The sequence below is a fragment of the Primulina tabacum genome, chromosome 1, assembly GCF_025594145.1.
Source record: "Primulina tabacum isolate GXHZ01 chromosome 1, ASM2559414v2, whole genome shotgun sequence".
Lineage (NCBI taxonomy): Eukaryota > Viridiplantae > Streptophyta > Magnoliopsida > Lamiales > Gesneriaceae > Primulina > Primulina tabacum.
Genome location: NC_134550.1, coordinates 59,337,314 through 59,352,928, shown reverse-complemented (window position 1 = coordinate 59,352,928; position 15,615 = coordinate 59,337,314). Strand labels below are relative to the sequence as shown.

Below are 15,615 nucleotides of genomic sequence, written 5' to 3'. Positions count from 1 at the left end.
AAAACATGTTTTTTCCAAAGAAGTTTTGCATAAGAAAAAGATCGACTCTGACTTTTGTTGATTGTTATTACATATAATACAATCAAACGAAAATAAGTTTGAATTTGAAATTAAGTATTGGATCAGAAAGATTCAATGACAATATTGAAATAATCACTTTATGACCCAATTTACTTCAATTCAGAATCATTTTTCTTCCAAAACATTATTTTCAAGCCTAATAAAAATCAACACAGGTGTCATTGCATAATTCATGAGAATGATCAATGTTACACAGAAATATAATCGAAGTTCCTAGCTTCAAGTTTAAATCATGATCGTAATTCATAACAACTTATTGTATTTAAAACTCTGTGATATGCATATCAACATTTCTATCATAATAACACATCATATCAAAACTTATATATAATACTCTCTTTTAATGGTTCACAAAAATCATGTACTTATTTATTGATTGAACGACATTATACGTCGAGGCCAATGTGACTTTTAATACCTCGTTACCTCCTAATATAGGCTTTTTTAAGTTTACTTTTCTCTTAAAATAATTATTTATAAATAAGACTGTTAAGTACTTTTACTCAAAATGCATTTTGTCTAAAATAAGTATCTTCTTTATATCAAAATAATTATCACTTTTTTTAAAAAACAACCCTTTAAAAAACTTTGAATTTTGTTGACATGATATTTACGTGAAAAGCATCCAATAGTCGACAAATTTGCTGGCTACACTCGCTTCATTTTGTCCCCTTAATCATCAGCTCTGCTCGTTCCATAATTTCAGCAAAATAATCCAGAAAAACTGCAGGCAAATGAAGGTGATGATACCTTTCCACCGTAATCGTTCCGAGGAAATTTATTTCAGTGCTCCATCCAGCCCTTCTAACCTCTCGGATCAAATCTGCGATACTGTTTTCGATGATTTCGACAATAGTCGTTCCTCCGTCTCCGTCGTGCCCTTTGGCTGGGAAGAAAAGCCCGGCACTCCCAAATCATCGACAAATAACGACGATTTCGAATTCGCATTTTCTGTTGGTAAAGTGGAACCGGAAACGGTCTCCCTTTCTGCAGAAGAACTCTTTCATGGCGGCGTTATCAAGCCTCTGAAGCCACCACCCTGCCTGCAAGTCCCACCGTGTGAAAGAATCAAAGAGTTCACTCACAAAAAGAGTACTCCCGCTATTTCGTTGCCACCGCTTTTATTAACTAGGAAGATGATACATGGCGCGCTGTCTCCGCGCCATAAGAATAAAGAATCCGTCGACCCTTTTGAAATCGCAGCCCAGAACGCGACGAGATCGGACGTGTGGGACTGGGACGCCAGAGGAAGAGAACGAAACTTGAATTTGCAGAAATCGTCGAGCAGAAAGGCATCTCGATCGCTTTCTCCGTGTAGAGTCACCAAGTATGCATGGGAAGATAACGAGAAATGGCGGCCGTTGGACAGTGTGAGAATGTCGTCGCCATCGTCCAGTTTATGCTCGGAAAACCACAAGAAATGGAGGCTGAAGCATTTATTCTTCTCCCGGATCACCTCTAAAGGACGCGGAGCCGGTGAAGATAACTCCAAGAGGTACATGGCGACATTTCGGCGATGGAGCTTCAGAGATATCGGGCGTCCAGGGTCACGTCGCGGTTCGTCCAGAGACGAACCGGCTTCGGTTCACACAATAAGCCGGTCGGTTTCGGAGGATTTTATGCATAAGAAAAAATTCTTGCCGTACAACTATGGGGTCGGCGTGCTGGTAAGATGTGGTTTTCTTAGTAAAAAAATTATAAAATAATAAATAATTTGACGTTATTTTTCCCCCTTTTTCCGAATATGATTTATACCGACACAATGGAATTTAGCTCTATGGGAGTATCCCAGACAATAACATTAATAAGTTGTGATTTGTTAAATATCTGATATTAATCGTATTATTACGTTGGTAATATATCTCTGTCATGAGAATAATTATAATTTATATTTCATTTTATAAGTTTCTGATTCATAGGAAGCTATTTAAGTAGTTACATATATTTAGGGGTTTATTATTGGTTTATTCGTATGCAGTTTATCTACATTTTATTTATTTGATGCTCCTATTTTTATCAAATATAAAATACATAAAATATTAAGATAGATTAATGCAAATTACCCGTTTATTATTAGCATTCTTAATGCAAAAAGCTTGGGATTTGATGCCGACAATTCTTGTCATGATGGTATTTTTAAACTATGATTGGTAATATCACAAACATGATATTCAAAATGCACGTACAAAACATGGTTCTACATGTGATTGTCTTGAAATACACGTTCGTTAAATATGGGGACAATTGCATTGATTTTAGTTTGGTATATAAGTTATTTTTGTAATTTTGCTCGTCTATGTTGTTAAATTTTATTTTTAGTCGGTTATATTTGTAGTTTTAAAATTATAAATTTGGTTATTTTACCAATATAACATTGATGCAACGCATACATAGTGATACTCTAACATGAATATATAGTTTATGTACTTAGTCATGTCAAATAGTACTCAATGAAAAAAATTAAAATTATCAAAAACGGGAAGATTTAAAATAAAGACAGTTTTAAGAACATAAAGAGTTCAAATTGCAACGAGATAAACATACATATATAAGACTGTACATGTTGAGGAAGACTTAAAAGATAAACATAAATGTATTTTCAATTTTTCGTCATAATTTATATTGTTGATAACAAACTTAATGTGATACCCCATCCAAGAATGAATGAGACCTGAAGACCGTGAATGTATGAGACTGTACAGTTGAGGAAGACTTAAAAGATTGTATAGATACTACTTATATCAACAAGATGCGTCTCTTTTCGAGAGTTCATTATTTAAAAACTCCAAAGTTAAGTGTACTTGAGTACTTGAGACAATTCTGATATAGATGAACCCCTAAGAAGTTCGTCAGGGTGAATGTGAGAGAAAACATAAACACGCTATAAAGTCTTGTAATGGTACATTGTGATCAGTCGTCGAATCAAAGACGTTACATGTGATATTATATACTGTCACCAGCAGGAATATTGAGAAATAAATGCTATGCACGGAAACATGCTACATGGGATGAGAGTGAATATGCGGAAATAAAATGTTAAATGCACTGGATCCAAACCTGTAAGAGCCACCTCTTGAACCCGTATGAGTCACTTCTAGATTCTCGACGCTTGTGGATTGATGAAATAGACGCGATGAATCTAGGACGTTACATAGTGATATCAGATACGGTCACCGACATGAACACTGAGAAATAAATGCTATGTAGGGAAATGTGCTACGTGACGTGGGAGTGAACATGCAGAGTAAAGTATCACATGCATTGAAGCCAAACCCACATAAGCCACCTCTTGAAAATGTAGGAGCCACCTCTAGATTCTCGACACTTGTGGATAATGAGATAGACGCAACGAAGATGTTGCGTTGTGAAGGAGGGACGTGATATCTCGTATAATAATAAACGAGAACGAGATTCAAAGACTCTGCATATAACTCATATGAGTCATATCAACAAGGATCATATTCCTTTCAGAAGCTCACAACTTAAAAACTCTAAAGTTAAGTATATTTAACTTGGAGCAATTTCGAGATGGGTACCACGTCCATACCAAATTATCCAAAATTATTGGGCAAAAAGTAAAATAAGTGTCGTGGTCCATATATATTCCCCCACAAGGAATGCGAGCCTTGTAATTGATCACCAACCACCAAAATGCTTGTTGCCAGCCTAAAGTTAATTGAAATGCATGTGTCTGAGTTTGAGAAAATTTTTTTGGTCACACAGGACCCCTACATCAAGTAATGGACGTGGGTATTCATTCATAAATATGACAAGAGACATCAACAAAGGGATGCACTTAAATTGCCCATATTGTCCATTCGAATTTCCAAGCGTTTGGATCTAGTGCACAACACCGCACCAATTGGATCAAGTGAACCTGAGGTCTATATGATCCAACGATTTTATTGTGCACAAAACCACGTACGAAAACGCCTCAGTTTCTTCAACATTTTATCCCCACTTTGTTTCTAGTTTTCATCGGTCCAAATTCTTTTCCTTCAATTTGTTACTAATCCAAGGCTAGCTAGAGGCAGATTTACAAGTTTAGAGCACGTACGGTCCATCAGATGATTGAATATATTAGTGATATTGTCTGTTTTGAGCACGCATGAATTTGGGCTAGCTCTGTCATTTTCTCAGGCCCGCCCCTGGGTGTAGGCTTACTTCTCAACTCTATCAGATACAATTCGCAAAACACTATATAATTCAATTAGATGCCTTGTTTCCAATATCTATTTGAATCTCCATATATGTACCCCACGATGACTTGTTCGGAGTAGGAATTGAAATCAGACTGTTTTCTAAACAAGACCAGATCGGCAAAAATTGGAGCAAGATCAAGCATTTTCCTTTTAGAATCTAAGTGCGTTACAAACAAGACAGACTAATATTAACAGCGCACATATATATATATATATATATATATATATATATATATCAAAATAAATATTATGATTATCAATGTCAAAGATTTTCAAATTCTACAATAGCCAAAAGTTACATCGTGGCACAAATTTAAACTATACAAAAATTTCACTTGGAACGATCGACCATTATATCCCCACCCATTAGTAATAATGCATTGCGTTTCAGAAACTACTGCACTAAATAAAAACCGATCGACCAGCCAATTAAAATCATCATTCTATATGTTCCCACTGAAAAGATATCCCATGATCTCCGGCATACATCTCACATGGTGTTGTCTATATCAATGCTATTCCATGCAAGATGTCATCTAGAATTGCTGAACATTAATATATAGCTAGCAATCATGAGAATTGTTTTGTATAGACATTTTCCAAGTGCGGTGCATGTAAAAACAAGAGAACTAAATCATCCACGGGCCTAGAATTAAATTTCTAGCAATCGAAGGAATCAACACATGTTTCCATGTCTCAAAATTTTGCGTTTTTTGTTTCAAATATAGATAGATAGATAGATAGATAGATAGATAGATAGATAGAAAAAAAAAGAATCAGATAAGATTTAGCCATAGTCGAATCCCTAAAAAAACTTCCTTAATCTTCTAAATGGGAAAATTACAAATTTAGTTCTTTATGTTTGCCTCGTATATACATTGATTTTTCAGTAATTAGATATCAAATTCATTTAAGTCGGAGAAGCTAAAAACAATAATATATATCTGAAATGCAAAAATATTTAGTTATGGTAATCGTCGAGTTGTTGACATAGTAGAAGACACCAAGAATTAAGAGGGAACCCCATGTCTTTTACAGATCATGCAGTTTTCTTGAACATATGTCGTAAGCCACATCCGATAGAACCGAGATTTTCAATTAAAAATAGTGGGTGAGGTGCATGGGGGCAAAAGGTTGTTTATTCACTAGTTGAAATCAACACACATACAAATTTAAAAATTAAAAAAAATAAATAAATTAGCAAAGGGGACCTTTCGTCCATCCATTTTCTGATTATTTTCCCGTTGCCAATACAGAAATTGCTCCATATATAATATATACATATAAACATATATATTAATCTTGATGATCATTAATGAAGTTAAGAATAAAACATGTGATTTTATCGAGCCTTAATTAATATTGGGCAAAAACTTGTGTGAGACGGTCTCACGGATCGTATTTTGTGAGACAGATATCTTATTTGGGTCATCTATGAAAAAATATTACTTTTTATGCTAAGAGTACTATTTTTTATTGTGAATATCGATAGAGTTGACCCGTCTCACAACTAACGATTCGTGAGACCGTCTCACAAGAGACCTATTCTTAATGTTGATGTTCACCAATTGATGCAGCATTGAAGAATAGATAATCATGTCTGGATTTTTATTTTTACGACTAATTTAACTCAAATTGCTTCCTCTTAGTGATAGAGGACAATAACTACTTGTTGAACCAACTGCACACTGATATTCTTCGTACGCTCCCATTGAGGGATCGAGGAGACGATCGATTTTGAGGCGTTCGGATTCTATCAATCTAAGTAGAAATAAAGAAAAATGGTCATTTTTGAATGCGAAATATAGAATAACTTGATCAGTTATGACTCCATGCATAATATAGTATGATTATCGATTAGCTAGCAAGGATGGATGAGTACTAACAAATGAATTACGTACGTATAGCGAGCTAGGGTCATTTAATAGCAACATGAAATAAATAATGCAAGTTGTTAGGCTTAGTTTCAATCGCACCAAACCTGTCATGTCTAATTTAAGAAGTAAACTCATGGAGAAGAAATTTCTGATCGTGATAGAAAAGGAAAATCACTTGTTTTGCAAACAAAATAAAAGTGGGATGAGTTGCGAAATTTACTAGGTGAAAAACCAATAATCTAGAAATCTCTGTACTTTTGCATTTGGGAATGAAAAGCAGCACCTTTGTATGGGGTTTGTGCCTAAGGGGATTGTGCAGAATAAGGGGAGATATGATGTTGATTGGGTGTACGTTAATTTGTAATAATCTTTTTTCATTAAAGAAAAGTCTGCTTTATTTTTAACAAATATATAATAAGTTTTGTTTTTTTTTCTTCAAAATTTATTAAACAAATTCTAGTTTGTATTTTACCAAAATATTGAGCTTTATCATCTCCCAAAATCTATTAAATTGTCTTCTCATGCCCAATTTCAAACATTGGTTGGAAATATATATGTTGATGGTGAAGCATAAATACAAGGGGGGAGGCACATGATCAAAAGGGAACTTTCTCTTCTCTATTTTTCTCCACTTTTCCCCACAAATTTTTTGTCAGGCTTGTTTTCCTTATCTCATCACAATTGAAGTCCAATTCTTTTCATCTTTAAGCAGTTTCAACATCAAATTTCAGCCCTACAACCCACAATATACATGTTGAAAAAGATAAACTTTAGCCCTTTTTTTCTCTCCTTCGACTCCCACCACCTACATGTTTTTGCAAGAAGTATAATAAATCAATACACCATAATTAAATCACAAAAACTTTTGCGTGAGGGATATTTTATATAAATCATTCATGAAAAAATATTATTTTTTATGTCAAATTAATTATTATTTTAGAAATTAGCAGAGTTGACATATCTCACATATAAAGATCATCAGTGACATCGTCTCATATGAGACCTATTGTAATTAAATATCGTGACATTAAAATTTTAAATTATGAGATTAAGACTGCACTCCTACCTACATTACTTAATAGTGCATTCACAATTATCTAAAACTCCATATATCCTAATTGAAACCCCAAAAATCAATCAACTAACATAAATAGAAATCCTTCCAAATATGCCACAAATTTGTTCAAGCCCGTTCCACAAAATGGCAAACCATTCCTTACTTTCCCACCTCCAAAGAACTAACACAAATAAGAAATCAACAAAATCCTCCACCACCGGCAGCGGTGGCGGCCTTTTCCGCATGTTCAAACTCCTCCCCATGCTAACCACCGGCTGCAAGATGGTGGCCCTACTTGGGAACCGCCAGTACCGCAAACCGTTCCTAACCGATAAAGCCACAACCGGGACCCTATTCGGATACCGCAAAGGAAGACTCAACCTTGCCATACAAGAAGACCCTCATAAAATGCCGATCTTCATGATAGAACTCCCCGTGTCAACCTCCGCATTCCACAAGGAAATGGCATCGGATATTCTACGTATCACCCTCGAAAGTGATACGAAAACCCACAAGAAGAAGCTCATGGAGGAGTTCGTGTGGGCCGTGTACTGTAATGGCAGGAAAAGTGGGTACTCTATAAGGAGGAAGAATATGGGTGATGAAGAAGGTCATGTCATGAAGCTTTTGAAGGGAGTTTCAATGGGGGCCGGAGTGTTGCCTGGTTTGTATTCTGAGAAGGAAAATGGAGATGGAGATTTGAGTTATATCCGGGCAAGATTTGATAGGGTTGTCGGATCCAAGGATTCTGAATCATTTTACATGATCAATCCGGATGGTGGAACAGCTCAAGAACTTAGTATTTTCTTTGTCAGATCCCATAAAAAGCTTATGTAATTAATTTTTTCGATTTTTGGGGGTTATCTAATTCTTCAGTGAGTGTCGTATAATTTGGATTGGTGATATATATATTGTGATTCCTTACCTAAGAGTTAAAAGAAATGGAATATAATTTGTTCTTCCTATTACTTTACTATCATTTTTTTTTAAAATTTAGGCTTAGTTTGGTTTAAGTTTGCGATCCTTTTTCTTCAAATCAATATTTAAAAACCATGCACATGCATGGTTTTTGAATTTTCTTTTTCTATCAATATTAGATTTTACTTTATCTCAAGAAAATAACTCTAATATTAAATCTTTGATTTATCTATAAAAATACTTTATAATTGACTTTTAAATTTGGAAAATTGAAATACGGATAAAAAATGTGTCTTTTTGTAAGATCTAAGGTTTCGAGTAATATTCAGATAGTTTTTTTCCCCCTGTAACGGGTCAGACCCGATCCAACTATGATACGTTTAAACCCCCAATGTGTTTCCCAGAATCGGGCTTTGACAAACATCCAAGTAAGCTGAAGTTTACGAAAGTTGCTTCATAATGTTCCTAGCTTCTGCGAGCATATTTGCTTGAGAGACACTTGTTGCCCACACATTCTGCAGTCCAGGCATGGTCATATCCTGTTCGCACAGGCGTTCCTCCAACTGTCTTCTAGCACTTGGATCCATGAGGTTTCCCACAACAGTCTGCAGACAAAAATAACGAAATTCTTAAGGTACCATTCGAAAAAACGGCACACAGAACAGAATGACAAAAGTGGGGAATATGTAGCTTGAGTTGGCTACAGTTTACCCAGAATTTGCTGAAACAAGCATTGCCAATCAAGCTTCTCAGGAGATAATCATCAGAGCTGTTTATTAATGTGTTCGAGTCAAAAGAAAATGTCAGGTCTTGACAAGAGGAATCAAGCATTGCTCCGTAGTTTTTTGCCACGATTCTCTGATGCTGCTTTAATATTTGCTTTAGGCGACCCATTGTCGAGATACAAGGAAGCCATGATCCAGTCTGAGATTTTGCTACTGTTTCTGCAGAAGAAATGTTATGTGAGAATTCTTCAGAATCCAACCCAAGCAAGGTCGCAGCCTTCTCAGAGTCGGCCCAGCAACAGCAGGAGGACGACCCATCATCTACATAAAGAAAACAAATAAAGTACTCAGACAAAACTTTTCTATTCTTTCATCATCAAATAAACACAATTGTTTCAACATCAATGGCAAATTATTCAATATTCAATGCTGTTACGCAAACAGGCCCATAGTTCGTATTTCAAATAACAATTTTGAACAAAAAATTAGCTATTTCACAATCAACATCCATTACTACCATAATAGGACAGAATATAAAACACCTAAGACAAAACCAGCGAATGGGATTTGAACAACTGAAAGTGTGGACCTAACGCCTGATTGCAATTGAGTTATATTTCTGTTCTTCTCCAGCACAACAACATAAACAGCCACAACCTGTCTCGTCAAACAAACAACAGATACAAGGGAGTTAAGTTCCTAATTAAAAACTGATTAAATGATGTGCATGTTAGTGGAACAAACAATGCATGGAAAACCACAAGGAAATTGGGCTTTGATCATATATGAAAAATTCCCATGTAACATATTACCCTGCAACAAAATTGCATTGGTTTAGGCTCCGATGATTGCAGCATCTCAGATATTAAAGCTGCAGGAGCCAAAGTTGGAATTGCGACACTTGGTAAGTCTAGATTTCTTGGTGTATGGTTCAATTCATCACTGTACTGTTCCTTCACCAAGCTAACATAGTGAATTGTGATGAACGATACAGGCATCATCATGTACTTGTTTTGCCCACTGCCAAAAAGAAAACGTATTTGTGTGGTTACATATCATGAAAGGGCATTACTTGATGCATTGACAAACAAACACATTCTTAAATCACTGTGTAATATTCATGCACATACATAAATAGGCCATTTGATTTCCATGAGAAACATTACTTCGATATACCAATGCATGAAAAGATAAAAGAAAATGTCATTAAGATGGTACTCTAACACTTTGGACAAAAAGAAACTAGTCCATGCAGGAATTAAATGAAACACATACGAGACAGAGTGTCAAGTACTTCATGAAATTTAGAGAGAGTGGGAGGAGATACAAACAACCACCAAAAAAGGAAGAATGAGATCAAATTAACCTAGCAAATAGTTATCGAGCTTCAGTAAGTAACCAAATAATAAAAGAAACTTGAATTTGAAATATGGAGAAGACAGAATAATTAGCTGATCTCTGGAGTTTGAACAAACCTTGCAGGATAAAAATAATTAGTACATTCGATTACAAGAGCACCGTTATGTTTGTGTGATTTTAGATTTGTCTAAGGTAACATCTACATGCTGTGTGACAGACACAAACAATACATACCTTAATCGAAGAATTCTGTGAAATGTCACATAGGTGTCTCGCCCTAATCCAATAGGATAAGCTTGTTTATTTACATTGCCGATTATTCTGATCTAGAAAAAGATTTTAATCCATCAGAAAAAGAAAACTGTGCATTATTTAGTACAATGCATAAATATGGGTTAAGAATAATTACTATGTGACCATCCACTAAAACATGGACACAAAAATAGCCACTTCCTTGGAGAAACATTGGCAGACCATCGCCATCATGAACAAGAGTTGATTGCTCAGGAGTCGAAATTCGATTGTAGTCATGAAATGCCGTTACAAGACCCTGTAATGTTATAAGGTCTCCCTCGGGCAATCGATGATCAGGATATGTACCTCCTGCAGATTGTTTTAGTGCATCAAGTTTGGCACCACCAGAGTCCTGATTGTCTAATTCTTTCATAGAAGAACACAATGAGTTGATAAGATTCTCGAGTAAATTCAGCGCACCGGTGGGAACAATTATCCTGATATTTGTATTCTCTATACCATCGTTGTTAATTGGACGGGTGACTTTAATTTCATGGCATCCATTTTCTGTTGACACATCACTGCTAAAATGTTTTCTTGAACCATCCTTGATCTCATTCAAGAATCGTTCTTGACCCAAATTTCGTGACGTATAGAGAAAAGATGCTTTTGGAGTTTGAAGACTATCTATAGTTGAAAACACAAAACTCTGAAAACGCGTTCCAGCATTGATGAATACTTTAGCAGGACGGATTTGAGAATGCTTCTTAGCAAAGCATATCATATCTTTCTCCTCATGTTTGACCAGGTAATAGCCACCGATTCTCAATGCCTGCCAACCCAAAACATGCTTATATTTTAGCGAAAAAATTAGCAATATCTTATCTTGGACTGGGTGAAAGTAATTATGACATACCTCAAAGACACAAAAACTCTCTGAATTGAATTCCAGCAAAACAGCGCTCTTTTGGGGTTTGCAGCAAGGAACATTCTTATTATCTGCATCTGCGTATTGCAAAGTACCCTTGCGATGATAATTCACACTACTATTAGAAATCAAACATGACAATTCTAGTGGGAGATTCGAAGTACAACTGCAATTTTCTGTGCGACAGCTGATATAAGAATCACAGGGATCTGGAAAATGGCCAAATGATCCATTTCCAATGGCCTCTGAGCTAATATTTGATGCGTCAATTAAAGATCGGTCAAATTTACATCTCTTATGAACAAAAACTTTCTCAGATCTAGTGAATTTTTCAAGAGAATCTCCCAGATGGTCTAAAGAAAGCCGAGTGACATCTGATTCTTTATTTTTCTCAGCAACAAGCAAATCCCAAGGCAGGACTATGGCCTGAGCAAACATGGCTGATATTTTCGCTTGACCAAGTTGAAACTAAAAATGGAAACAAGTAAAAATCAAAGGCACATTTGAAAGTAAGAAGTACAAGCCAACTTAAAATTTACATTAGTATGTATCTTTGGAATGAACTATATAACCATACCATTTGCTGAACAGGAAATTTGTGTGTCAATAAAAGCAAGTGAAACTTCCCACTTTCACGCTCCTGCAAGTTTCTCTTGTGATCGCATAGTAGAGACGATGGATTAAGATTGGAATCTTCACTACTTGGCTTCAGATAAATACAAGGGGACAATTTCATCCTTCTAGGCAGTGAAGCATTATCAAAGATACTTCGGCAGGATAATAACTGTTCTGGGTGCAAATCCAATCGGACCAGTTTTCCAGGTTTGCCTTCAATAATTATGATAAAATCTTTTGCCTGGAATCACGAAGGTATGATTGCATGGTACACAAAGCAGAAAAGCAACACTACAAATAAGTTGCTTTAAATCTACTAAAAAGTCTACAAGGTAACAAGGATGTAGTTAAAGCCCAACCTCTAAAATCCTATCAATGTCCCACACTACTGAAAGCACTGGAAGGTCAAGTACGACATCCATGCCACCAGTTGCATCAACAAGTTGCAATCTTCCAGAAGACAAAGAGACCTGAAAAAAAAAACTCATGAAAAAAGAAAAATAAATAACATTGGACTTTATTTAATGGGAATCGTAGATTAAGTTACTGCATTTGTCTATTTTATATTGATGGTAATGCTTAAATGGAGCTGTACATAAATCAAATATGTTGCAATCATGATAAATATAACTATATAAGAATGTCACATGCCAATTGCCACTTAGAAAGATAGAGATCCAATCACTAAGACCTTTAGAGTTCCAACTACAAGCACACCAATGTCTTCTGTGTGTATTACTTTTCTGATTGATTGTGCATAAAATCTGCCACCGCAGGATACAGTCTTTTTCGGACAGACACTACCAGAAAAATCAGCACCGCCGCTCCAGTCACCAAGAATTTTCTTCCATGAGTCCTCACAATAACAGATTAAATGACCAATAGGAAGCAACTGAAAATCATTGTTGAGTCAAATATTCATTGCTAATTAAAAACCCAGTGTTAATATGTCAAGAAAAATTTAATAATAGCAACTGGAGACCAAGAAAGTTAACATCAGAAACTAACCACTATGGACTCACCAGTCTCAATTGATAATGAACTTCATCGTCAACAGGACACAAACTAAGTTTGCAGAATTCCAAAAGGACACCACGCTGTCAAAGAGAAATTAGCATGTGATGGTGACGGCAAACTAAATAAGGAATAATTTTGATAGCACCAAAAGGAATTTTACCCGAACATGAATAACTGATTGAGGCAAATGTGAAAGAGAATATTTTTGAGCCAGTCCCTCCTTCTGGAATCGCCTTGTAATAATTTCCATAGATTTATTTTTTGAGGGAAAGGGAAAAAAAATTTGAGAGGTAACTTAAAATTTGAAAAAAATGAGTAAACACATTACATGTTTCGATCCCAAGATCTCCATATCAGAAAAAATCCCAGTAAACTTCTTTCTAAAACATGAGATGACAAGCAATACCCTGTAGCTCAGAATGGAAACATAAGAGTCGATTAAGAACATCAAATAGTAAAACACAGCTGCCCGAATATTTTGTACCATAGTCTAGTTGAGTACGGCAGACAATCTATGAACTTTCGAAGAAGACTCTGGGAGTGTGATTTCAAATAGAATCTGCAGCACATATAGCGCCACATGCATTAGATAAAACTAGTGGATTGAAATTTCGTAGGATCGAAATAGTTTATAGGAGTTCTACCCAGTATCCAGTGGAGAAAATGACTTCAAATTTACACTAGTTCTACAGCATGCACCAAGTATCAACATTTTTCCCCATGAAAATTTTGGATCAACAACATGAACATTTTCCAAAGTCACCTAAAAAAGCAATCAATTATAAGATATTAAACCAAAATCAAATCTATCACTGTACTCCGTCAAAATAAAAACATATTCCACCTTCCACAAAAAATTTGCTATCCAAGATTAATTTTAAGTTTGACACGATAAAATGCGCAGAGTGACTACTACACGTACAATTGCTCCAACTCTCAGACTGTGTGGTATAGTGAGCTGCTGATCTGTTAACAGTAGCATGACATCGCGATCCAACTCAGCAACCATTCCCTTCATATAAACACCCGTAACAATTCCAGTATAGCTACCATATTCGCCTTTCCCTCTGGTATCATAGTTATGAATAAATGTCCTCTTTTTATACAACTTGGGGATATGGAAGGACACTTCATTTGTAGTCAAATACATCAAAACCGACTCTTCTTTCCCAATAAAGACCATCTTTTTCTTCAAGTTTGTTAGTAAAACAACGTCACCTATCAATCTGGAGATAACAGGATGCCAGGACGAGCTCGATCCACAAAAATATACAATCTCTCTTTTGCTAAAGCAATGACCGTTAACATTTTCTCCACACCAAGCATTCAATTCTGACATAACAAATTTAGAACTGCAGAATTTACATTCACAGACAAAAACACTTACAAGAAAACCACATAAATTTTGCGGAACACTTTCGTCATTTGCACAAGGAACAACATATACAGGACTTATTGAATTTATCCTTCCAAATATCAAATACTTAACCTTAGGACTTACTTTACACTCACCGAAATTTAAACAGAACGAACTAAAACCCACAAAGGAACAAACATTCTCACTGCATGATTGCAAAAAATCCCATGTAAGAATCTCCAAGAAACCACCTTTACCACTTCGACTTTCAGATTTTAACGATGGGACAAAATTCCAAGAAAGGACCCGAATACTTGTACCAATCATTTTCGGGTCAAAATCCAAAATATCACAGCAAACAGAACCGGAATCATCTGAGAACTGAAAACAACTGCATTTAATTATAGAGCAGTCAGTAGCATAGGAGCGCAGTGTTAATGTTCCGATAAGCTTGGCCTTGTAATCCAAGGGTTTTAATGTATCGGGAACGGGGTTTTGACAAAAGGGTGCCTGACGGCGGTTCTTATCGAAATTTCGGTGGGGTTTTGAAGTGGAGACATGACGACTTGGATTGAGAGATGATGCCGCGGTGTGGGGACGAGCCCGTTGAATTAGGTCAGAAATTTTCAAGAGAATAGCTGTATCTTCCTCCGCCGATCCAAAATCATTATGAGTCCCCATTGGGAAGGCGGGAAGAGAACGCGATGTTTGTCCAAAGGAGAAGGCGGGGTGGTTTCTGGGCTCCTCGTTTACCGTTCATATATTATTATTTTTTACGCTTTAAAAATACGATGATTTTATTAATTGAAATTTTCCGTAGCGAAAGTATTAATTTAGATTTTATTGCACCCAAACCCGATGAAAATATTGAAAATACTAACTTCTTCCTTATCAAAATTAAATAGGAATTTTAGACATTCGTTTTTTATAAAAGTTATACGAACATATTTTATACCACTTAAAAATTTAATAAGTTGGAAAGAAAACTTAAGTTGCTATAAGTCAATATGTCAACCCGGTTATACTATTTCGGACGTTATCAACAATAAGCATAGTCAACGTCCATTTTGACCTGAAATATGACTTGATTCAAATCGAGTTTTCTTTCTAATTTTTATATTTATTTCTCACACGAAAGAAGTGTCATTTTCGATATTTTGAAAAAAGAGTTTGATTGGGGGAAAAAAAATAAATTAATTTATAATATCTATTAATTTTTTTGTGGACCTATTCATAAATAACGCA

The 15,615-nt window shown here is 35.6% G+C and overlaps 3 protein-coding genes across 4 annotated transcripts; 2 read left to right on the top strand and 1 right to left on the bottom strand.

Annotated features, from left to right (window-relative positions):
* Nucleotides 1-660: 660 nt before the first annotated feature.
* On the top strand, nucleotides 661-1,975 carry LOC142520660 (uncharacterized). Its single transcript, XM_075623744.1, has one exon. The coding sequence runs from the start codon at nucleotides 816-818 to the stop codon at nucleotides 1,785-1,787; it is 972 nt and encodes a 323-aa protein (XP_075479859.1). The 5' UTR covers nucleotides 661-815; the 3' UTR covers nucleotides 1,788-1,975.
* A 5,278-nt stretch (nucleotides 1,976-7,253) lies between these two features.
* On the top strand, nucleotides 7,254-8,185 carry LOC142520652 (protein MIZU-KUSSEI 1-like). Its single transcript, XM_075623732.1, has one exon. It carries the CDS (start codon nucleotides 7,329-7,331, stop codon nucleotides 8,052-8,054), a length of 726 nt encoding a protein of 241 aa, XP_075479847.1. The 5' UTR covers nucleotides 7,254-7,328; the 3' UTR covers nucleotides 8,055-8,185.
* A 210-nt stretch (nucleotides 8,186-8,395) lies between these two features.
* LOC142556032 (CST complex subunit CTC1) lies at nucleotides 8,396-15,116 on the bottom strand. Of its 2 annotated transcripts, XM_075667236.1 has the most exons (16): nucleotides 13,936-15,116; nucleotides 13,658-13,776; nucleotides 13,498-13,572; nucleotides 13,342-13,420; nucleotides 13,174-13,236; nucleotides 13,019-13,093; nucleotides 12,688-12,888; nucleotides 12,356-12,466; nucleotides 11,959-12,237; nucleotides 11,370-11,849; nucleotides 10,629-11,285; nucleotides 10,454-10,545; nucleotides 9,673-9,880; nucleotides 9,403-9,517; nucleotides 8,847-9,181; nucleotides 8,396-8,740 (listed from the first exon to the last, which is right to left on the bottom strand). In XM_075667236.1, exons 1-16 carry the CDS (start codon nucleotides 15,049-15,051, stop codon nucleotides 8,576-8,578), a joined length of 4,170 nt encoding a protein of 1,389 aa, XP_075523351.1. In that variant the 5' UTR covers nucleotides 15,052-15,116; the 3' UTR covers nucleotides 8,396-8,575. The 2 variants fall into 2 exon arrangements, with proteins under 2 accessions (XP_075523351.1, XP_075523360.1); XM_075667245.1 differs by lacking the exon at nucleotides 8,396-8,740 and having other exon boundaries at nucleotides 9,044-9,181; nucleotides 9,450-9,517.
* Between the last annotated feature and the right edge of the window lie 499 nt (nucleotides 15,117-15,615).